General features: G+C 46.5%; 1 protein-coding gene and 1 long non-coding RNA gene across 2 annotated transcripts in view; one reads left to right on the top strand and one right to left on the bottom strand.

Moving 5' to 3' along the window:
- The window catches only part of CLIC6 (chloride intracellular channel 6), a 40,864-nt gene extending 19,977 nt beyond the window's left edge, over window positions 1-20,887 (bottom strand). The window contains exon 1 of the mRNA XM_001493952.5: window positions 19,415-20,887. Within this exon, the coding sequence (XP_001494002.3) occupies window positions 19,415-20,506 (1,092 nt within the window). The 5' untranslated portion in view covers window positions 20,507-20,887. The remainder of the gene's footprint in view (window positions 1-19,414) is intronic.
- Window positions 13,985-15,280, top strand: LOC138920924 (uncharacterized). The gene is made up of 2 exons (XR_011432950.1): window positions 13,985-14,156; window positions 14,578-15,280. It is a non-coding gene; the product is annotated as an uncharacterized lncRNA (long non-coding RNA).
- Window positions 20,888-24,411: the final 3,524 nt, after the last annotated feature.

Here is a 24,411-nt window from a genome sequence, read left to right as displayed (position 1 = left end):
CCTCACATCTGGATGCAAACAGTCCTTCCGCCTGATTAACATTAGAGCCCCCCTACACCCCCATGCAGGGCTGGCATCCGCCTGCAGAAACTGGGGGTTCCTGCAAAGCCATGCAGAGAGTCCCACCTCTTCTTCCAGCAGGGCAGGCTGGGCCGAGGTGCTCCTGGAAAGATCCTGTGGAATCTGCTCTAATCCAGTCCATCGCAGCTCATCCAGCACATTCCACGTCGTGTGGCCAGAGAGTGGGGGTCTGGAATTTTGTTTAAGGCAGGAAAGGCTGAATGCCTGAACAGCTTTCATAAAAGGCCCCAGAGAGCATGGGCCACGAAGCAAGACCACGTCCTGCTGCAGACAAACGGCTTTCCAGAGTTGCTCTTGTCGTTTCAGAGTCTGAGAAGGCATTGGTGAAGGGCCAGTGAGGCACTCCCAGAAACAGCCAGGAAAATAACCACCCACTGACTTTCCAAGTAGGTCTACCCCTTGACCACAACTCATTCTGGCCATGGCCTGGGGTGACAATGACCGAATGGGAAAGAATAAGCTTAAGACTAGTTACTGGTGCAGGAGGCAGAATAATGGCCCCGCAAAGAAGTGCGGTCCTCATCCTGGGAATATGAGGAAAGAACCTGAGAATATGGCAAAAGAGGACTTTGGAAATGTGATCAAGGTTATGGATTTGAGATGAGGAGACGTCCCGGATTATCAGGCGGGCCCAGTCTGACTACATGCGTCTCACAAAAGTGAGAACCATCCCAGGAGCAGTCAGGGCAGATCTGACCGGGGAACGGTGGTCAGGGAGATGAACGTCGCTGGCTGTGAAGATGGAGGAAGGCGCCACGAGCCAAGGAATGCAGGTGGCCTCTAGAAGCTGGGAAAGGCAAGGACATGGGTTCTCCCCTACAGCCTCCAGAAGGAATGGAGGCCTGTGGACGCCTTAATTTTAGCCCAGGGAGACCTGTGTCAAGCTTCTGACCAATAGAACTGTAAAATAAAAAATGTGAGTTGTTGGAAGTCAGCGAGTTTGTGGGAATTTGTTACACGAGCAATGGGAGACTAATACAGCCGATGATCCATATGGGATTTCTGAGCCTTCCCCTGAGATAGTTTAGTGGAACGACCACTCATCAGTCCTGCAGAAGGACAAGCCCTGAGGAGCACTTAGCCTGTTCCTAGAAGCTTCCTATACCCGCTCCGTAGCCGCTCATCTCATTTGCCAGGGGTTTGCGTGACAGCCTCAGCACCAAGCAGGGTATGCAAGTCACATCTGAAGAAGCTCTGTACCGAAGCCACCAACAGTCATGCCAAGCCCACAACTCCTCCATGTGGATTTGTGAACTACAACGACCTTTTTGACCTTAGTTGTGGGGAGCCCTGCTGGTTCCTCCAAGTCACCTCTGGGGCCCCAGCCTCCGGTGGAGGAGCCCCCAACATCGCTTTCTACTTGGACTTAGGGGCTATATTTTCCCCCCAATTTTTTAAGACTGATTTGAGGATCCATCTGGCCAAAAATCTAACAGGGCACCGTCACAGATCATCACCTCAAGAGGAGGAAGAGTTCACCCACAACATTTTGCCCTTTTTAATCTTGGTTCCTGACTGTGGCTTTAAAACCCGCCTTCTCGAAAGGCCCTTTTGCGTCAAGCCATGGAACAACTTCAAGAGGCTGTTGGCGCCCCCTAGTGGTCTTGAGATTCACATTCAGACTCATGTTCATTTTCACCGTGTCCTTCTCTAGTTAACTTTCCGGTGGAAAATGTCACAGATTAATTTTTAGTCCCTTTAGGGGGCCAAACCTTCCCGATTTGCTGGGACTCAGGTTTCCTGCTACCTAACATTTTCCATTTTAAAACCGGGAAAGTTTTGGAAAGACTAGGGCGTGTTGGTCTCCCTACCCCTGACTCTCCTCTTAGATCCTACGGGAAAACCACCCAAAAAAGCACTGTCCCTCTGTCTTAGGTACTGTGATGACTGGGTCACAATTGGGCCCTGAACAGTATGCCTTTAAAAATGCATCTGAATTTGAGATCAGCAGCCGAAATGTGCATGCTTTGCTCTCGTTGGGAAAATAACAACTGAAGATTTGTAAATTACTTCCGACTTTCATTGAAAAAGAATGGGGAGAGGTGGGAGGAAGCGTGGTGGGTGGGAGAGTAGGGTCACCCCATAAGGTGGGCACAGTGCACCATGAAACAGAATTCTCATGATCTCTAAGAGTGTTCAAATTCAACTTTCTCAATTTGCTAAGAATTTGCTGGCCCTTCCACAAAATTCTTTAGAAATAACGTAGCTTCCTGAAGAAACAAAAAAACAGGTAGCTGGTTTCTCTTTATTTTTCCTTGCAGTGTTTACAAACTTTAAGTAGGCTAAGGACCTGGAACTATCTATTTACAAAGAAAGTCTAATGCCTCAGAGATACTCAGGTCGGTTTCCGTGACCAACTTAGGAAAGTCCTGCAGGTCAGGATAGGGGATGAGAGGCTGGGATTCTGTACGACTCTTTGTTCAGACTGACACTAGTCAGATAATTAGAAATACCTTAAGGGTTATTGAGGGAATTCTTATGAGATAGGATTTAGGACCACTGTGGATTTCTTAAAGTTTTCCTTTTAATACTGAAAGGTGGTAGAAACCAGAGGCTTTGTGGTTAACTTTCAGGTGAAAAGCAGGAATTACCTGTGTGATATGATTTGTGAGATCTGGAAGAATCCACCTGTCTAAAAATGCCTACGCCAGCCTCTCTTGAAAGCCTGAATCTCAGAGAATTGTCTAGAAAAAAGCCACAGTCTGTTAAGGCAAGGGGTGGTGGTTACTCTTGTCTAGGAGACTGCACTAGTCCTAGCAACCTGTAACCTTCCTGTAAGTTGACACTGTCTGTCCATTTCCTCATATACAACATGAAAGGGTCCATTTTGGGGACTCTTTCTACACTTTCCTACGGGTGTTTAAGGAAGTGGCAAAGCCAGATGAACACTCTTGTCTTATTAAATTTCATTTTGTAAGAGTATGCTTGTCAGATCTCTTTCCAAAAGGTTAAAGGTGCTTTTGAGAAGCTATATTAATTACCGCTGATGGTCACTATAGCTATGAAAGAGATTCAAATTCTAAAACGAAATCACGTGGTATACTGAAAAACAGCACCCTAGGGTACTAAGTAGATGTGGTTTTCTAAATTAAAGTTCATAATAGATCCTATGGATGACATGTTCATTGAAAATTTTTGCTTGATTTTAAAGGACAAATAGAACAGAGCTATTTCTAGTCCATTAGGTAATCCATTTCTCCTGCTGTTGTCTTGCTTAATAGAATAATGGAATTATCCCCGAATGGCTTTTGCAACTTCCAACAAGAATAACAAACAAATGAACAGCTCCCAGCACAACAAAACTCGTAAAGGAAAGAAGCAGCAACTGCGTAACTCACAATGGGACCACACCCAGGTCAGCCGCGTAGAGGGAGGGTATTTTTTCATTTAAATGCAAATTGGGTATCCTTTGCCCTGTATCTTCATGTTTAAAAAACCTAAGCTACATCCGCTTGCTAATTTCCCAGGCTGTTCCCTTTTCTCCCAGCCACTGAGAGCCGAAGCTGAGCTTGCATTACTACACTGAAACCTGAGGTTTCACAAGCATTGGACTCAAACCAGCCTGTCATTTTGCACTGGTGAAAGGAGACAAAAGACTCAATCAGGAATACACAAAATCGTATTATGTATCAAAGAGGCAAAGTTGGCTTTAAGCTTCAAAAGCAAGAAATTTGGAGTCGGAATAAAAAAAGAAATGTGGCGTTGAGGAAAATCACAAAATTTTCTAGAACTATGCTCAAGAGTATAACGACCCCAGTTTTAACAATCAGGTTTCCTTTTGCATTTCCTTGTAGTCCCGTATCCTTGCAAGGCCGGAGGTTCCTAGGTCATGGATAATCAATGTGCTGAACTTGCAAGGTCCTTGTCAGCGAGCAGAGACATGCAGTACCACCCTGCAGATGTGAGCAATTTAAACGGAGAGATTCAAGAGACTTCAGTCGTTACAGGATTATCTGGAAGCTTCGCCTTCCCCCATTTCCCACTGTTAGTTACAGGACTATATTCTATGGCCTGGTGTGACCCACGCAACAGGGAAGGCCTGTGGCCTAAGGCCAAGGGGATCAGCTCTCTCCAAACTAGGAGAAGCACCAAAGTGGCTGGCCAAGGTCAAGGTTAACGCCAAGGCTTTGTCATAAGGAAGTCTTTTCTGTGCCACATGCATTTTTGGCAAATATCGTAACTCCCTCCCCACCCTCACCCCTGGGAAAAGAGAAGGAGGGGGGCCTATCCTGTTTCAGGATTCCCTAACCCCGACCCATTAGTTAAAGAAGACGGTGAGCCCGAGCTCAGCTTCACATAGACGCCCACAAACCAGCCGAGGAGCAAACCATTCTGAGGCTCCTGTTTTCAAAAGGGGCAGTTATACTAAATGGCCCGGAAACCAGTGTCCCTCATTTGTTGCAAATCATACTGTAACGGTGGCAATCCGGTGTCAGGGGGATGAATCGCTTCATCTGCCTCATGGAGACTCTGGACCCACCAACACCACAGGAGGAGAACCTGGGGTTTTCTAAAGATGCTCGTTTATTATCCTAAATCCAACCTAGGCAGGTCCAGTTCCTTAAGAATTGCCGTATTTCACGTTTATGTTAACGGGCAAAGGAAGGCTTGGAAAGCTGGAACGCAGAGATGAGGCAGCAAAATGTTAGTTTTTGAAGAGAATAACTTGAAAATGTTTTACACCAGGGAGCCTGTAGGTCATTAAATAGGAAAAGACAAGTGCTCTCTATTTCAGAAAGAAAATGGAATGTGTAGACAATCTGGCTGGGATCTGGGTGGATGCCACCAATCCCCAGAGGATCTCCAGGCCGTGTTCTGCCCTCACCCATCACAAGCTGTGAGCGGGACCAGAGAAGCCCTCAACCCCAGCCTCACCCCCAGGAAATCTGCCCTTTGTTTGGGAGCATATGAGGATCTGGATGCCCCTCCTGGAACCCCCGACAAGCTCCCGTGATCCCTCTATAGGAAATAGACTGGGGAAATAATTGGACAGTCTTTCATAGGAATAAGGAAGCAGAAACTTGTCTTGCCTCAAAACTGGAGAGCTAGAATGAGGATGGCTCATAAACGGAGACGTGAGCACTTGGGACGGTATCAGGGAGAGAAGGACATCATTTCACGCCGTGTTGAAGGTGAATCAAAAATGATAAAGCATTCAGGGAAACATCGGAGCCAGCAAATGGAGTTGTCTGAAAGTTTTTGCCAAACCTAAGAAAGTGAACCCAAAAGAAAAATCTCCAGGAGCCGCAGTCCCCAGAGAAGTCCCCAGATGACTGCGTGGCACAACGTCATGGGCGTGTTCATGTTCCAGTCTACACTGGGGGGATAGCGCCCCTGGAATTTTGCCAAGCAATACTAAGGGACACCAACGTCAACCCAGTCCCAGACAGTTTTCAGAAAAAGGAAGAAGAACTTCAAATCCCTTGACACAACAAACAAGAAGCATGCTAGAGCCCCTTCCACATAAGAAAGAGGACCCGAAATCAGAATTGGTAGAAAATGATCATAGAAAATAATATTCAGAATGCATGGCGTGATGCAGGGCATGTGCTTTGGAACTTAAACACCTTGGAAGCAGTCTCTGGTTTTGTTTCACACCCACCTCCCAATCCCCGAAGGGAAATATCACTCTTCAGCCAAGTCCCCAACACTTAACTTGGGCTTCTCTGCGACAAGCTCCTTGCCTCACACCTGTGGGGTCGTGTGTTGAGTGTTAACAAGTTCTTCCTCAGAGTGGGTCTGACCACGACCCCTGGAGGAGTGAGAAACCAAGAGGAGCTGGCGAGCCCAGAAATCCAGACCCTTCTTGTGGCTCTCCCCTCTCCCACATGGAAGAAACAAGGGGGACGGGGGCTTCCGAGATGGGGGTGCAGGCAAACGCTCCCTCTGGCAGGGGAAGGGTGACACAGTGGCCCTTTGCTCTCCCTCTGACCCGCGGGGGAGCTGTCCCACTCCACACTGAAGCCAACTTTATAAAAGTGCTTTGAGTTCATGGAAAGAAAGTCCCTACTGGAATAAAAGCCAACGCCTTATTTTCATGCCTCTGTGGGGCTCTCGTTCACTTATGGCTGAAATAAAGTCATCCGCACAAATACGAAAATGAGAGCGTTCAGGGGATTTAAAGGAAGACGACTTGCTGGGTCTTAGGTATTTCTGACCCTAAGGGGGCTACATGCCTCAGCTCGTCTAGCCCACTCTCGGGCACCAGCTAAACCAGACTTGTTCTGATTCCCTGGACCCCATCTGCATCCAAATCCATATCATCCATGTGACCGGGATCACAGAGACCCTCTAACGACACCAGGAGAAGAAGGAGCTGAGGGCAGCTTGGTGGGCACTGTCTCATCTGTGAGTCTACTTGATAAACGTCTACTTGACAAAATAAGACAAGAGAGTGAAAAGAGCATAAAACATCAGGCCCCTCAAACCAAGAAACACAAAACCTCATTATGAAAGACAAAATTGTGCAAAAATAATCTAAGATTTTCTTCTATCAAATTTGGGATGCTTACTAACGCTTGCTGAATCAGTGAATGAATACATGAGTCAATCGAGCGATGATGCCCAAAACACATCAAGGCTCTCCACCACTGTGAACAGAAACACTCAGTGTTTCTGACGTGTCAACACATCTTCAGGGTCGAGGGGGCAGAGACGATGGAGCAAGAGGAGAGGCCCCCTCAGAGAAGAGTTGGCTTCCAGAATTTCACACACTTTATTCCTGACCCAGTTTCAGGGTACCCGTGGAGTTGAGAACATTCCAAAACCCCTCCTACAGTGGATAGTGTTAGAGAAATACAGAGCCAAGACTCACATCACACATTATTCTCTGTGAGTAAGTTGAATAATTTCAGGATATTTTTAACTCTCTGCATTTTTTTTTTTTTTGCATTCAGATGCATGTTGCATTCAGATCCTATTGGTGCAGGAAGTAAGAACTTAAATGATACCCTACAAACCTTGAAAAGCTAATTCACCTAATTCACCTAAATAAGGCATGCTGTAGACTTATAGTTCTGAAAACTTGGACTGCAGATTAAAAAAAAAAAAATTCTGTTACTGAAATATCCCCCACTGAAACCCTTTAGGGGAAGAACGTTCTTAATAAGGAAGCTTCGATCCTGGGAAAGATGATGTGAGGTGAATTGATATATTGGCTGATTTTCCCATGAAACAATGATACAACTGAACATCGTTTTCTTTGCCAAAAGCTAAAGGAACCCCTTTTATAGAAATGCCCAGTCAACCAGAAAACTGGAGGAGGAGCGCCCTATGAAAGATCAAGTGTTCTACAGGATATACAAACCACTTGAGCGGGTGACAGAGATGACATGGGGAAAAAGCAATAGAAATGTGACAGAGAGCGCCAGTCCCTAATGTGCTCAGTTCTTAACTAATTTCACAATTTCTGGAAGGGGCAAGGAATGCAGGCAAGCTTTTTTCTTTGGGGAGATTCTGACACTGCAGCCGTTAGAATTCGATAGCCCTGCTCGAATTCTGGAATTCCTACTTTTGAGTCTCCCATAGAGACTGAGGGAAACCAGTTTTATTGCATCAGTCATGAGAAACACCACTGACTGAGGCGGATCAGCTTTCTCCCTGCACCCTCTGCCCTAGCTTTTCTCAGCTCAGCGTCACCTCCTCCTCCTCCCCGCCTCCCCCTCCTCCTCCTCCTTCTATAGTTTGTTTCAGCAAAGTAGGAATTCTCACTGGTCTTATCCCCACCTCTTGGTGAGATGCAGAATGGAGCCCTGTTGGGTGGGATGGGGGAACAAACCATCCTGCAGTTGGGAGGGACGAGGGCCCATGGGGAAGAGAGCAGACAGCCAGACCATGCCCTCCCTGCTGGACTCCTGTTAACACCACCGATTGCAGGGTAACTGCCAAGGTCAACAGAAAGGGCTGTACGGGGCTGCTTGCAGGTAACGGGCCAAAGATTCCAGAGGCCCCTTCGCCGTGACTCCCACGCAGTGCAGACTATCTGTAAGGCTTCTCAGTTTCTTTAACTTTTCTGCAAGGCAGAGGGAACCCTAACTGGACAGGAAACCACCCAGTTGGCTCCCTAGCCTTCCGTTCCTTATCTTCCCTCTTTTGCCCTCCAGAGGAACAACAAAATAGCCAACAACCAACAAAACCCAGAGCCAGAAAGGAGGCTCCTCACAGATTGAATCAAACCGACAGATCTTCTCTTTTGCCGCACTCAGGAGCAGCGAAGGGAAAGGCTGCCATGCCCTTCATTGTCATCTCTTTGTTGCTGTTGTTCATTGTTATTCGACTGGCATATCCCCTGACACAAATATTATGCATCACACTTTGTGTTAGCCTGTAGAGGAAAAATGTATCATAATTGCAGCGTCTATTTTAGAAAAGACAAACTGAGTGTGTTTTCCTTAAATAAATGAAAGCCCGCACAGTTGATAGCACTTTCTAGATTGACTTTGCGTGCATACCCAGTCAATGGTTCAGGCCGTGTTTCCCCAGTGGAGTGGAGAGTTGGACTCATTGTCTGCACGTCCTCAGTCAAATGTGTTCATTAGGGTCCTCACTCCAGGCCCCAAAGGGGATTCTGCTCTATCTTGAAACGTGCTTTTCTCTCTTCCATCTCCTTAAAGTTAAGAACAATATCATCCATCATTACACCTAGGTCCTAAGAAATTTTAGATCTTAAAACTTTGAAACATAGATAGGAACTTTTCAAAAAGCCTATTAATCCTAAATATGTTCCCAAGTATGTATAGTATTTATTCTTTTCAACTGTCCTAACAATCGATGTATTTTTAGATGGATTAGCTGGCTCACTACCGTTGATCCACATAGCTTGACCATTGAAGCATACTGCTCTTAGCTTTAAATTCTGGCCAGAGGCTTGGTTATGTTAGTGTCCATTGTCACAGTGAGTGGGACCGAGTCATAAGAAGAATGCGGATGAATAAAAGGAAACTGGCTCTTTATCCTCATATACGAATTATGTGTTAAAATGCCAGGGCCATTTTTAATCCTTATTTAATAATATGGCCTGATACCAACTGAAGGCTTTACATGGAGATGAAAAGCTTATTTCCTTGTAATATTCTCACAAGGAATTATTACAACAAAGGAACACCTTGTTCTGGAAAGCTGTTTAATGATGCAGCCTGTTTTTCATATACCCTAGTGGTGTACATTCTTGAAGGACTGAGAATATTCCAATCCCTATAGAGACTCAAGGGGGAAAAAGTCGCTCACCGAATGGAAGAGCCGGCCACAGAGCCCTCCTTCCTGTGCACCGGCCCCCAGTCTCGGAACTGCTTTAAAGCACTCCGGACCTCTCACCTGGTCCTATCTTTCCACCTCCATAGACTTCACCAGCTTAGGAGAGACATAAGCCACATGTCCCAACTACCCATTACCAAGTAACAAATTACCCCAAACTTAGCAGGCCAAAGGCTGTTTTATTATAATCTCATGATTTTGTGAGTCCAGAATTCAGACAAGTCTTGACTAGGTGGTCCTTCTATTCCATGTGACATTAACAAAGGTCACTCAGTGGTGTTCAGCTGGAGGATGGGCTGGTCTGAGGGCTCCAAGATAGCTTCACACACTTGTCTGGCATCTTGGTGGGGTGGCTGGAAGGTGGCCTCAGATGGGACTGGCAAATGGAGCCCATACAGGCAGCCCTGCCAGCATGGGGGCCTCAAGATGGTCAGAGAACAAGGCAGGAGCCGCACAGCCTTTAGAATGAAAATCACACAGCATGGCTCCCAGCGTATTCTACAGGTTACCAAGTGTCACAAAGGTCAGGCCAGGTTCAGAGGGAGGAGAATCAGAGCCCGTTTCTCAAAGGGAGGAGCGTCAAAGACTTTGCAGCCATCTTGAATCCACCACATTATATGAATTTCAGGGTGTGCTGAAATGTTCAAATAATTTATTTATAGATCCAGTTCTTTACTAATGTAAACTGGTTTAAAAAAAGTTTAGCAGTGCCTAAAAGCAATGGAGGTTTTTTGTTTTTTTGAGAGTTTTTTTGTATTCATTGATGGGCAGAGAAGTGTATCTGCCGGGCTTACTACAGCAAATCTCAATATCAGCAGACTGGCAGAGCAATCTTACTTTATTGCTGCCGTTTATGATGCAAAGAATCATAACATATCGGTCAAAATGGCAGATGACAAAAAAGGCCCCCATCCATAGCTGATGTGTTAACACCTCTGAGTTTTCTTAAATATGGAATTCTCTCTTTGGGGAGTTAAATGACACAAAGAAGCCCTTGAGTGCAACCCAAACCTTCATCCAGTCTGACCGTTTATGGGACTAGAGGTCAAACAAAGGGAGCAAAGTTGGGGGAGAGATTAAGTCTTTCCAAGAGTCTTTGAACTCACCGCCTCCAAGGCCCTGACACCGAGAGCACCAGAAAAGTGTTAATTTTCCTCATTTGGGGAGAAAGGCTGGTGGCCCTGGATGTCCAGACCACAACACCTTTATTCTGTGCAGCCTTCAAAGCACTTGACAGCTGGGATATGCTGGAAGTCTTAGGCAGGCACGTGGCCACTGTCCGAAGGGCCCCATCAGAACCCCTGGGGTGCCTCCACCCAGGGATGACTCCTGATTCCTCATCCCCACACCACACTGGGGGCACCGCTAGGGGTCCTGTGAGGTTCTTCCTACCAGACTGCAGCATCCTAAGCCCACAGGAGGTTTAGAAAAATACAAACATAAAGCCAGAATGGGTTGAGGCTTTCTCCTCTCCCAGCAGCTGGCCCCTCGTGCAGAGTCCCGCTAGCCGGAGGCAGAATCCCACAGCTTTATCAAAGGAGACCCAACTCTCCTTCAGGGCAGCTCTGAACTCGAACACTCAGAAACAAAAAGGGGGCACTGAGCCTAGTGTCTCCCTAATCACTTAATCACCACTGTATTGCTTCTCCTTTGTGAGAATAAATGGCTGCGCCTTAGGGACAACAAAGAAATGACCATAGAAAGGGCATATGGAGTGGCCCAGATCTTGGCTCAAGGCCCTCTGTGCTTGTGAACTACGGCTTATATGGTGTTTGTATGGTATTAAGATGTACTGTGGTAAGTCCTGCAGATACATTGCTCTGCCCATCGATGAATACAAAATAAAATAACTCCATTGCTTTTAGGCACTGCTAAACTTTTCTTAAACGAGTTCAAGTTAGCAAAGAACTGCGTCTACAAGTAAATGATTTGAGCATTTCAGCACACCCTGAAATCATATAATGTGGTGGATTCAAGATGGCTGCAAAGTCTTTGACGCTCCTCCCTTTGAGAAACGGGCTCTGATTCTGCCCCCTCTGAACCTGGCCTGACCTTTGTGACACTTGGTAACCAGTAGAGTAGGGTGGGACCCATGCTGTGTGGTTTTCATTCTAAAAAGTTATGCAGCTCCTGCCTTGTTCTCTGACCATCTTGAGGCCCCCATGCTGGCGGGGCTGCCTGTAGGGTCTCCATTTGTCAGTCCCAGCTGAGGCCACCTTCCAGCCACGCCGCCAAGATGCCAGACAAGTGTGTGAAGCTGTCTTGGAGCCCTCAGACCAGCCCATCCTCCAGCTGAACACCACTGAGCAACCTTTGTCACTCTCCCCCATTTTGGTCTTCAACTGTACTCCTTACTATAGGCTCTTGCTGTAGAAATGGAAAGGTAAAAGTGATTTTCAACATGCACAGTACTTTAATAGTTGTTCAATGACTGTGCTCAGAAAAAAGCTAATGTCTGTAAATGCAGTCTGACTGGTGAGGCATTACTGGCTTAGATGGAAAGAATTTATGGGATTATAAAATTTACATTCTGCAAAACACATCATTAAAAACTGACCACCCAGTTTTTTCCACTCTCTATAGTAGCCTCGCTTTACGTTGCCATCATTCATAGACCCATCCCTGGCACACAGCACAATCTGCCAAATAGAGGGGAATGCAGCAGAAGGGCAGAGCCCGTGCAGTCGGAGAGCTAGAGGTCAAATTTGCCTTTTAAGGTGGTTACTGCCCAGCCTGCCATCCTACCCTTCCCACCCGTCCAGGAACCCCTGGGCTCCCCTGCCTCACACGGTATTATAATTGGTTCCTTCTGGATCATTCTCTAGGCTTAAGGTTCCAGAAACACAGGAGCTGTGTTTGTCACTGTTGTAACCTCAACCCCAAGCACAATGTATGACACATGACAGGTACTCAATATTTGCTTTAAATAGCCACTTGGGTCCAAAACACCAGTTGGCAGTTTGGAAGACCTCCCCACATCAAAGCAGTCAACTCTCACATGGATAGCCAAGTGCAGAAGGGAAGAGAAATGGTGAGTTGGGGGCAGAGTCCACAAACCTAGTAAAAATAAGAGATTTTTTTTTTAACCTGATGATTTCTTGCGTGCATATGTAAGATTAGATTTACCCTCACAGACTGAGTAAGTATACGTCAACATGTTCTGTGTTTCTCCACGGAGCTACCCTCTCAAAGGATTCAAATTTTCTTTCCAAACAACTTTTGCTATCTGTGTATTTCAGCTCTCCCTCTCACTCATAAACATGGCTGTGGGTAGGCTTCCACAGCCCCACGGACCTCTACAAATAGGATTTGTCATCATTCTCTATAAATCTTGGTCAATTCTTTCAACAGATGGGAGCATAAACAGAACATCTGGCTAGAAGACACAACCTTGGAAACAATATTTTGATATCACTTCATCATAGATGATTACTTTTCACCATGGTTTTTATTGGCTGGAATCAAATTCATTTTGGTAGACGGCAAGCCAAGATCAAAGTGAGATAGGCTACATTTTCAGCTGGAGCAGTGTGGGCGTGAAATGATCCTGCTGTCTATGCATTGTAAACTTTGTTTTGAACAGGAATTCTTAGATGTAAGAAGGAGTTTGATCCTGAAGGACACGTGCTTCATAAAACGCAACCTGCTAATTAAAAAGAAAAGGAGAAAGGCAGGACTTGAAATACCTAATCCCCTAGGATTTAGGACATTATAGAATATAAAGCAAAACAGAGAATTTAAAGATTCCAGTAAATGAAGTGAACGTTTCTAAAAGCGCTATCAATCTATGATTTGTTTTCCCATGCATCAATTAGAAGAAATTACTAAGACTAAAATGATAAATTGCTCCAGGACAAATAGTCAAAAGGGCCCCATAAAAATACATGCAACTCATATGACCAACAAAGCTCAAATTTCCTTAATATAAAAATCAAGAAGGATAAGGCGAAAAGGCAATTTAAAAAATGGGCCAAGGGCATAAATAGCCAACTCACATAAACAGACACCAGCAGTTTTTAAATATATAAAAGTATACTCAGTCTCATGCATACTAAAATAGATGTGAATTAAATGACAGTGGGCATCTTTTTTCATCTCTTAGATTCAAAAAGTTGGGTAATACACTGAGCGGGGAAGGTTGGGGAGGCAAACACGGCACTCATAGCGTGTCAGGGGACAGCTACTTGGATAGCCTCTTTGAAGAGGAAATTTGATAAAGCTTATCAAAATCTTAAATAGGCATGTCCTTTCCCCTAGCACTACCATTTCTAAGAATTTAAGTTCCGTGTATGATTGTACATCTGTCGGGGGACATTCACTACAGCATCATTTAACATATCAAAAAGAGGAAACTACCTAAGCATCCATCCTTAGGGAACTGATTGTAGAGAAATATCCCTAGAAAACTACGAAATCTTTAACAAGAATGTGAGAGAGCTACAGACCAATAGGGAATGATTTCTAGGATATGCTGTTAAGTAAAGAAAGCACGCTGTAACCCAAAATACACTCAGTGTACTACTTTTTATGGAAAAAAAGAAAAAGGTAGGCATGGTATTTTTAAAAATGTGTCCACAAATTCTTTGACTTTCTCTTTAAAAGGTGGAGCTTAATTCCACTCTTCTTGAGGGCAGGACTTAGTGAATAGAATAAGGCAGAAGTGACTGAGTAACTTCTGAGATTAGGTCATAAAAGGCATTATGGCATCTCCTCTCTTGAGTCCCTTCTCTGGGGAGAGCCAGACACCATATTGTGAGGACACTAGAGCAGCCCCATGGAGAGAGTCTAAGTGGTGAGGAATTGAAGCTCTTGCCAGCAAAAATGTGAGTCAGCCATCCTCCCTTCCTACCAGCATTAATTGGGTGCTTATTGTGTGCCAGACCCTAAGCTGGGGGCTGGGAGAACAATGATGAGCAAAAACTATACGGTCCCTCCCACTGCAAGTTTCACCCCAGTGGAGATGTTCCATGCACTTGATATATATAATACATTGCTCAGTCTCTGTTTTCTGTGCTAGATGGTAAGTTCTGTAAGGGTGAGGACCTTGTCAGTCTGAGGGACACTGTGTCTCCAGACTCTAGCACAGTGCCTGATACACAATCAGTGATAAATCCACGTGTGCTGAGTTAATGGATTAATCTAGAGCAGTGTGATCCACTTGAACCTAAAATGTGGACCAGAGTTTGGATTTTACACGCTCCTTCAAATTCTAGGTTTTATTTTTCTGTGTATCTGAAACAACAGGGTAAATTTCCATGCTGAAAGAACCCTGTGTGGCGTTTTTGAAGGCTTCCTGTGGATCATCAGATGCTCAAGGAGGTAGGATATCTGAGTGGGCCGAATGGAAAAGAGCTGGCCACGTGAAACCGAAGAGGTAAAGGAGACCCCATGTGAGGAGCTCAAGCTGAAGGTGAAACACAATTGCTCACTTACTCCTATGAGTCCAGTGCACACGGCCCACCAGCCCAGGCAAGGGCAGGATGATTTGCACACACGGCAGGGCAGAGCCGCAAATTTCCACAGCCCCAAGGGGATTCTAGCATCTTCCAACTTTGCTACCAAGAAGTCTTCATGGAGAAGAGTAGCTCCAGCCCTTTCACAAGGAACACTAGACTGGGACAGTGGAGGACAGGGCTTGTGTCCAGCTTCTCACTAGCTGAGTCGCCTTCAATTATCCATCCATCCATCTGGCTATCTACCTATCATTACCAAAAAGCACTGATCGAGGGCCTCCCATGAGCCAGTGCCATGCCAGACGTCTCAGTCAGTGTGGTGAGAGAGGTCCCTACTCCCAGTGTGTATGTGTGTGCCCATGTGTGTAAGAGGTGAGCAAAACATGACGTTCTACCTCGGTTTCCACCCCAAACAACCCTGTATGATTTCATGTATCCAATTTGTGAGCAAGTTGTATAAGACAATTAGAAAATAAATTACCAAAAAAATGTCATTTTTTAGGGAGAATGAAAGTCGCAGAAATGCATCTTTGCTCATTTCCCTTCAGAACACATAGTCCACACACAGTTAGGAAAATAACATCTCCCTTCAAGCTCCTTGAAGACCAAGCCCCAGAGAACAGGTCTTAACCTGCTCTCTGCCTGGGAGGTGTGCACAGAGAGCTAAAGCCTACTGGTCTACCAGGAGTCAGTCAGATGCTGGGACATGTTCCCAGCCCCCACGTGGTATGCCATCCCTTCATCCCTCCATCCCTCCACGTGGTGTGCCATCGCCTGGGTGGCTCTATTTATTTATTTTTTGGAGGGGTGCATTCTTGAGTGATAATGCTTATTCACAGGCCATGATTTTACTTTCTTCCATCATCAATTTCACCTCTCTGGAGAACTCAAATGTGATGGCAAATGCAAGCTCTAGAGCTCAGCAGGAATTACCTGTCTGTAGTCAAATGTATGGTGTCCAACACACAACTTACGAAATTCTTAGACTCTCACCCAGGATTCTTCACTGGTCACGCTGGGGTTTTTTAAGTCATGTGAAATTTGCCAGGAAATCCATACCTCAGACTGTCCCACCGCTAGACCCTGCCTGCAAATATACAGGCGGGATTAGAAGAACGAAACCTGTAAGCAAGACTTCCTTGGTGACAAAATCCCCTCAGCTGCTGAAGTCCTTAATTTATCCTTTGTTGTTGGTATTTTGTCTGTCATTTTGTTATGAAGTTATTATGTTGCTGCCCCTTGTTGTTATGAGTAAAGAAGAAAAGGATCTTTCTTAATATATTGCAAGGTTACCCTATAATTTGATGACAAGTAATTAACACTTCTTTGAGAAAACAAAACTAAAAATTAGCATAATCAGCAATTAATTTACCATACGATAATTCAAGGAGGTTTTCCTTGGCCTGTTCTAGACGTTTCTGGCTCTTTTATACCCAAAAATACATTCTTGCCTACTTATAGAATAAAACAAAATGACAAATTAAGAAGATAACTTTCATAAAGATGGGGACTATAAAACCATTGGGTGGCTAAAATTAGAAGTAGATTTTATTATTATGTGTTACTGGGCCATATGTCATTACTTTCTGGTATATTTGTAACCAACATGTTTATTTCAAAATAGGAAGAAATGTAAAAGTTCACAAATAGAATATGGGCTAATGAATTTAAAACTGTGTTTACCAGGCTGTCCTATGAAGGCTAGGAGAATGTTTAGAAGAACATGCAGTACTCTCCTTAAAGAACAGTGGTGTGAATATACACTTCAGCGATGGCATAGAAAACCCACCACGACACACTTGCCTTGACATGTTTACAAAACCTAGAAGGTCAGGTGTCCACTATGGAATACAGAGTCAAATAAAGTGGAGGCCAAAGAAAGAAGGTAGAAAGGTCTAAATCTGGCAAAAAAAAAAAAATCCTACTTTGAACTGATTTAAAGATTTTAAATCAAGTATTAAAAACTCAAAATACATAACAGTCTATAGAGCTTTTGCTTGATTTCTGTTTTGAAGTCTTCTGTTTTGTTTTTTAAAGAAAATCATGAGTAGGATAAGAAGAAAGTGAGATGCACCTATGAGGCACCTCTTAAAGGATCCTCAGAAGTCATATCAAGCAGTAGTTGCTTGAAAATTAATCTCACTATTTCGAGATCTGTTTATTTCCTTAAAGAAAAAAAAAAAGACAAGGATTGAGCACCAAGCCAATCATCAGAGCACAACATTCCGGATACGCTCTCCACGCCCTGCCTCTTGCCTCTGCTGACACGAACTACCCCTGCGCAGAATCTGAGAAAACGGCTTGTTTTTACTTTCACAACACTCTTAGCCCCCAAGATTGGAGGTAATTAGGTACCTAGAGAGATTTGCCCTCAAAAAAAACTAATAAAGTTTCAGGGATGGAATAGGAAGGAGATTGTTTCTTGCAAAATCAATGAAAGTCGATGGGAGCAGAGTAGACGTAACAATAAGAACCCACACTATACTATGTTTATTTCAAGCCAGTTCGAAGTGCTTTATACTGTCTAATTCTTGGATCCCCACAACAATCTCATAGGGTAGATACTGTCATTGTCCCTATTTTAACCATAAGCAACAAAGGCACAGGAAGGTTAAGTAATTGCCCAAGGTCACACAGCAAGAAAGCAGCAGAGCCAGGATTTGATCCCAGACCTACTGGCCTATGTCCGTGCTATTGATACCACAGTATACTACCTCATGCAGGCAGCTACCCATTCAAAGCTTCATCCCGTTCCAGACCTGGGCTCCACATCAGAGATATAAGATGAATTGCACACAGTCAAGGGAAGAGATGCAGCATGCAGAGTGTATGAGTGGAGCTTAACAGAGGGACACCCAACCCAGACTGGGGTTGGAAAAGGCTCCCCAGAGGAGATGACGCTGTGCTGAATCTTGGACACACAGCAGATAACCAGGCAGGGGGTCGAGGGAGGGGCAAGGGGGAGGAAGCTCGATTCAGGCAGAGGGTAGGGCACTTAAAAAATTTCAAGGCAGGAAAGAATGTGGTTCTCTCAAGGAAAAGTAAGTAATTCGCTACACTGGCATAGCAGTACCACAGGTGACAAAGGGTGGGGACGCCCAGGGAATGTCATAGAGGCAGGAATAACATCATGAGGAGGCTTGTGGCCTGGCTAAGGCATGTGGATTTATCTGAAATTCTGCCACAAACAACTGAAGAATTTTACACTAAGAAACAAAATGATCAGATCTTTTATTCCTAGCTCATTGGCTATTGCGAAGGAACTAGGTGGAAGAAAGCCGAAAATGGAAGCAGAGAGACTAGTTCGGAAGCTGTATTTCAAAACTGTGACAAGAGGCTGGAATCACGTAACCAGGCGAGCAGAGAAACGGGAAATTTCTTAAACCAAGGAGCAGATTGGGGCACACACAGCAGCCGCGTATTCAGCTCTCGCCCTCCCCTAAGGGCCCTGCAGACTCCCAGCTCCCAGTGAGCTTCCTGGGGGTCGTCCCCTCAGGTTACGTCCCAACACAGAATCTTAAAATGTCTCAGGGTCTTAAAAATTGCTCAGAACAGCACCTTCTCACGGGCAAAGTAACGCGTGCCCTTTCTTCTCTAACTCCTTTGCCACCCAAACACTTCTTGAAATTCTGATGTTAATCACTTTGGGAACATTTCGTTTTCTGCTTATTAGAATTTGCTTACATTTCAGTCAAGGAGTTTTAGGTCATAACTGGCTTCTACAAGCCTGAAAGTATTTTGGAAGGATTAAGATCCAACATGCAATGCACATTCTTGACCTTATTATCTGCTGTTTTCCCGGTCTGGCCAAAGGTCTTCAGAAAGCAGGTCTTTTTTTTTTTTTTTTTTTAACAAATATCTTCACGTGAGCTGCCGCTGGGCCCTGCCCCTCATTTTAGATACCTTGTAGAAATGCCGACTTAAACTCAATACTTCCTCCGTCACGTCTGTGCAGATTCTTAAACAAAATCATGGCTCTCTTCCCATTTGAAGGAAGGTGGAAAATAGCACACAAAGGCAGATGATGTTCAAGTCACCACCGTCTTGTATTCTTCCAAAATAAATGTTAAAATGTCCACTAAACATTACAATATTTAAATAAACTTCCACCTTTCTCCCAAACATATCTCATCGATTCTACCAAAGTGGGATACGTTTTTGGAGCTGAAAACGTTGGCCAGCTCTGGGCCTCTGGGATTTTGGAAGCACGCACATTTCTCACCTTACAACCTACTTGTTTGCATTTTTTCAATTCAAGTATTCGAGCTTCCTTCGGCAGAAATTGCTTTGAACATCAATAAGGGCGTGTCGCTTTTTATTTCTTTTTAAAGTTTACTCTTTAATAACTTCCTGTCTAGAATGGCCAGTTAGGATTTTCAGGACAAAGGACAGTGGGATGCTGGCCCCACATCCCCCTTTCCCCTCACTTCCACTCCAACTTCTTTGCTTCCAAACCATCCTGTCCTCCCCCAAACCCGCCTTTACTCTTCTCCATGAACCCCAGGCTGTCCCACCTCCCTCCCGTGAGCAGAAGTGACATTAAGGCACCCTCGCGGTGCTTCCCCCTTGGAAGACCAAGATTAGGGATGGGAGGGAGCGTCCCGGGAGTTGGAGGAAGCTAGCTTTACCTTCACAAAGAGAGTAATGTCGTGCTCCTGCCCCGGGGCCCCCTCCTCCGACGCCTCGCTGTCCTCCCCGCCGCCGTTCACTCGCGCCGCAGTCTCGTCGCCGCCCTCGACGCTGCCCTCCTCCGCCAGGTGGTTGCTGAGCTCGGCCTCCGGCTCCGCGGCCCCCGTCGGCGTGGCCGCCTCCCCATCCGCGCTGCCTTCGAGGGGCTCCTTCTCGTTCCCGGCTGTAGCATCCTGGCCTGGCTCCTCCAGACCCTGCTCTCGCCTCTCCTTCTCTGCCTCTTCCATCTCCTCCTGGGCCCCACTCTGGTCCCCGTCCTCGCCAGCGTCTGCCCTCCCTTCCCCGGGAGCCGCTTCCTCCGACTCCTCTCCCCTGGGGGTCCCCGCCTCCCCCGCTGCACCCCGAGGCTCCGCCGCTAGCTCCCCGGGGCTGTGCTCCTCGCTCTCCACCACTGCGGCCTCCATCGCCTCCGCCTGCGGCTGGGGGCTGCGGTGCCCTCCGTCCCGGGGCTCACCCTGGGCCCCGTGCGCCCCTCCCTCCGGCCCTTCCGCGTCCATGCTTGCCCCCGGCGCCCCGGGCGCACCGCCTCCCGGTTCCTCCGGCCCGCGCTCCGCCTCCCCCTCCGCCTCGGGAGCCGCGGGGTCCCCGGGCTCCCCCTGAGCCTCCTCCGCGGCCTCGCTCTGCGCGCCGCGCTCGGGGCTCGCCTCCTCCACCTGCTCCGCGCCGCTCGCCGCTTCCCCTCCCGGGGGTGCCTCGGGGCCCGCAGGGACGCCCTCCCCGGCCTCCGCCTCGCCCTGCGCAGCCCGCGCGCCCTGCGTCTCGGGCCCCACGTCCCCGCCCGCGCCCGGCGCCAGCTCGCCCGCGCGCCCTCCGGCCGACCCCGCGCCTTCTCCCTTCTTCCCCGCGGCCGTCGCGGCTGCGTCCGCCCCCTCGGCCCGCTGCGCCCCCTCGGCGCCCTCGCCGGCCTCCTCCCCCTCCGCCTCCGGGCCGGCGGCCTCCTGCTCGCCTAGTCTCTCCGCCAGAAGCGCCGAGCCCGCGGGCGGCCCCTGGGGACCCGGGGCGCCCCCCTCCGGCTCTGTGGCCTCGGCCATGGCCGTAGATCCCAGTCCTTGACCGGAGACCCTTCCTTGACGCTGCTGAAGGGGCAGGTGGCGCTGGACAAAGGGCGCGGCGCGGGTGGCCAGTGCGCCCCCTCGGAGAGGACGCCGGGCTCCGGGCTCTGAAGGCGCCCGGCCGTGCGCTGGACGCGCAAGGCGAAATCCGCTCCGCCCGGAGACACTGTGCCTCTTCTCCCGGATTTAAGCTCTCTAGACTCTTCTCCTCGGCTCGTGCTTCTCCCCGGCTCCGCGTCTGCTTCCCACCTGGACCCTAATTCCGACCCGGGGTCCCTGGAGGCGGTGGGCCGCTGCGCTCCTGCACCCTCTGACGTGCCTGGCCTGCTGTCCTGGGGTTGACCAGAAGTCCTTGGTGCCAGCTCCATCCGTCTGGGGCTTGGGCGGGGTTTGCACCCCCACCTTTTTGCTTGTTTGAAAGACCTGGGAGCCTAGCCAATGATAGCCTTTCTCATGGCGCTTTAGATTTCAGTGAAAAGATCTGGGCCGCTTGGGTATTTTCTGTAACAGCCTCAAGTTCCAGAGCCATTTAAATCACCCCCCAAACATACAGTCCCACACCCAAACACCTAATCCCCGCTTCCCCAGGAGCCAAGTTTTAAGCTCAGCTGGTACCCAACTGAAGATGCCCATGTCGTGCCTCCGTGTCCAAGAGCAAGGTGGTGGATCCTGGAAGAAAGAAGAGGAGGCCACACCGCCACCTTCCAATTTCTGCAAGGCCCTCCTGAGAAGTTCCAGAGGCCCCGATATAGAAGCAGAAGGAGCCAGTCGAGCTGCTCTGGTCAGGAATGGGCTGTGTTGTGCTCAACCTCGCCCGATACAAAGGGTCCCGTGATGGGAGAAGGTTACATCCTTCATCTCTCTAGTCCCTGAAGCCCCTAAAAGTATGTTTATCTTGCGGATTCTCCTAGATTTTCTAAACCGGTGCCCAGTGCTTCACCCTCAAAGTTGTGTGTTAAAAGCTTGGGGAGCAGAAAATACAAGATTTGACAGAGGAGAGCTGTGGAATTCACTGGGTTAGGAATTTCCCAAGATCGCAGACTAGACATCTTGTCCCTAATAAAAGAAGTTATGATGAAAACTGTGTAGTAAATTTGTCATGAGCTAGGCTAGATCTTGTGGGTTACGGTGAGGAACGGGTTGCCCAGTCTACATGTGATGGAGCAAGGATCCCAACTCAAGACTGTTTTGAGTTGTCAGGCTCTTGACGGCTTTCATACTGCCCTGAGACACATTATCGGATCAGGACCACAGAGGATTCTGTTATCACTAAAATGTCAGGGGGTGTCTTTGATGTGGCTTGGAGTCACTCATTTGGCCCATCATCAGGATGTTTCCCTTTAATTCCCATTGCCAATCACTGATTGGTAACAAAACAGGAACCCAGTTTCACCCAGATTCATGCTACCTTTCTCCAAGGTTGTGCCCTGTCTGGGAAGGAACAAGAAGAAGCTTCATCATCACAAAGCACTCACACATGTGAGCTAGACAGACGTGTCAGATCCAGATCCTGCTCTGCAGAAGCTCCAGGCACCTAGAAAAGAAATCCTGCTCCATTCACAAGGCGAGAAAACAGCCATCAGCCTTATTTCTTAAGGAAGAGTGAAGCCAGCACATTCAGCCCCAAACAGCAAACACAGTACAGGATTACAGTCCTTTATGCAAACCCCATGAGGCCAGATGTGCTATAGAAAACAGAATTCTTACAAAGATAACTGAGTGCTTATAGTCTATATTATGTAACACTGCACATAAACCTGTGATCAAACACATTAATATCCTGCAGTGAAACAGATGAAGATTCCCATCAGGTGGGATATGTAAAACCCATACATAGCTTTAGGTCTTCTCGTTGAAGTGCACCATCAAATGAGTTCTGGTCACGCTGGTTTTGCTTCCAGATAAGCTCCCCAAAAAGCTTGCCATTTTTCAGAGCCCTTTGGATTTCAGAATATATATAATGGCTTTGGGTCCTGCGACCCATTGAAAGGTTCTAGGTATATTGCACTGGTTGGAAACATCCAAGATTAGTTACGTCTGTAAGTTTGCTCTTAATAACAAGTGGTCTCCAAGGCTCAACTTTCACACACACACAAAAAAACCAAACAAATTAAAGGCACATACTTATGTGAATAATAATATTCCATAAACTTTAATTCAGGCAAAGTTGATAGAAACATCCCGATTAAAGGAAGGTAGGCATTTCTAGAAAAAGCTCCTTTTGAATTGAGCCGAGACGTGATTAACTAATCAATGCAGACTCCATCCAGTTGACTGGCTGGCTGAGAGCTGGCCCCAGTAGTGTCCTCGTAGGACAAAACACTAAGGGCTGGTCCCCGCAGCCGAGTGGTTAAGTTCCAGCGCTCTGCTTCCACTGCTGGTGCAGACGTAACACCGCTCATCAAGCCATGCTGTGGTGGCATCCCACATAGAAGAACTAGAATGACCTACAACTAGGATATACAACTATGTGCTGGGGCTTTGAGGAGGAAAAAAAAAGAATAGAAAGCCAACACTAATAAATTTTGTCCTGGTACCCAATCCTGTGTATCACGCAAGATTTTTATTCTATAGGATTTGGACTTATTCCTTTATACTGTTTGGATTCATTTGCTCATGACATTGGCTCTCAAAATAACATCATTCCATCTGTAGAATGCAGAATCTCTCACTTTTTAGTGATAGTCTTAAGAAGGAATTTAAAACAATTTTATGTTATATAATTCTGAAAATTTCTTGGATTTTCTATAAGTAAACAAAATGTATTATTGTTAAATGAATACAGGCTCAATGCTGAAAATAAGAAAGACAGACAATAACCGAGCTCTTTACAGTTTTTCTCGAATGCCATTACCCACAATAAACACTTTCTCCATTTTTGAGCAAGAAAGACTGTTCTAGACACTGGGCATGCAGGAATGAATAAGACTGAGAAGGTCCCTTCTTTGGCTTTGGAGTGGAGCAAAAATAAATAAGTAAACAATTAGCTAAATGCCTTTGGATAATATTAAGCTTTATATAGACAAATAGTCATGTGCATGCACACACTGAAAAGTTTAACTCCTTTCTCTCATGCCCACATCCAAACTTCCAGTAAATCCTGTTGTCCCCACTTTTTAGAATATATCCAGAATCCAATCTCTTCTCTCTACTTCCATTGCTACCACACTGACCCAGGCCCCCATCACCTCCTAACTGGTCTTACTTCTTTTCCCTTGCCCTCCCTCAGTCTGTTCTCCACCCAACAGCCAGAGGATCCTCCTTTGAAATCACAAGTCCACCCATGCCACTTTTATGCTTGAAACCTTTCAAAGGTTTCCTGTCTCGCGCCAAGAAAGAGTCAAGTCTTTACACACCAAGTACGAGGTCCTATGAAATCAAGCACCCCAATCTCTTTCTGGCTTCATTGGCTCCTAACCAACCAGCCTCGATGGTTTCTAGAATTTACTGGGCATTCTCCTGCCTGGGTGCCCTCTATATCTTTGTAGCTCACCCTTTACCTTGTTGAGGTCTTTCGTGAGCTATTTTCTCTAAGCACCCTATTCTGTTTTATTTTAATTTTTTTGTGGTGATAACACCTAAGATCTACCCTCTTAGAATATACAATAAAATATTGTTAACTATAGTCACATTATTGTACATTAGATCTCCAAAAGTTATTCATCTCATGTAACTGAAACTTTGCACCCTTGACCAGCATCTCTGCATTTCCCGCTCCCCCAAGCCCTTGATAACCACCATTCCACTCTCTGTTTCCATGAGTTTGACTATTTTGGATTCCACATATATGTGAGATCATGCAGTATTCGTCTTTCTGTGTCTGGCTTATTTCACTTAGTGTATCCCCTCCAGATCATCCATGTCACCACAAATGGCAGGATTTC

The sequence above is a fragment of the Equus caballus genome, chromosome 26 (genome assembly GCF_041296265.1).
Source record: "Equus caballus isolate H_3958 breed thoroughbred chromosome 26, TB-T2T, whole genome shotgun sequence".
Classification (NCBI taxonomy): Eukaryota; Metazoa; Chordata; class Mammalia; order Perissodactyla; family Equidae; genus Equus; species Equus caballus.
The sequence above is the reverse complement of the archived record's forward strand: the minus strand, read 5'-3'. Positions and strand labels throughout refer to the sequence as shown.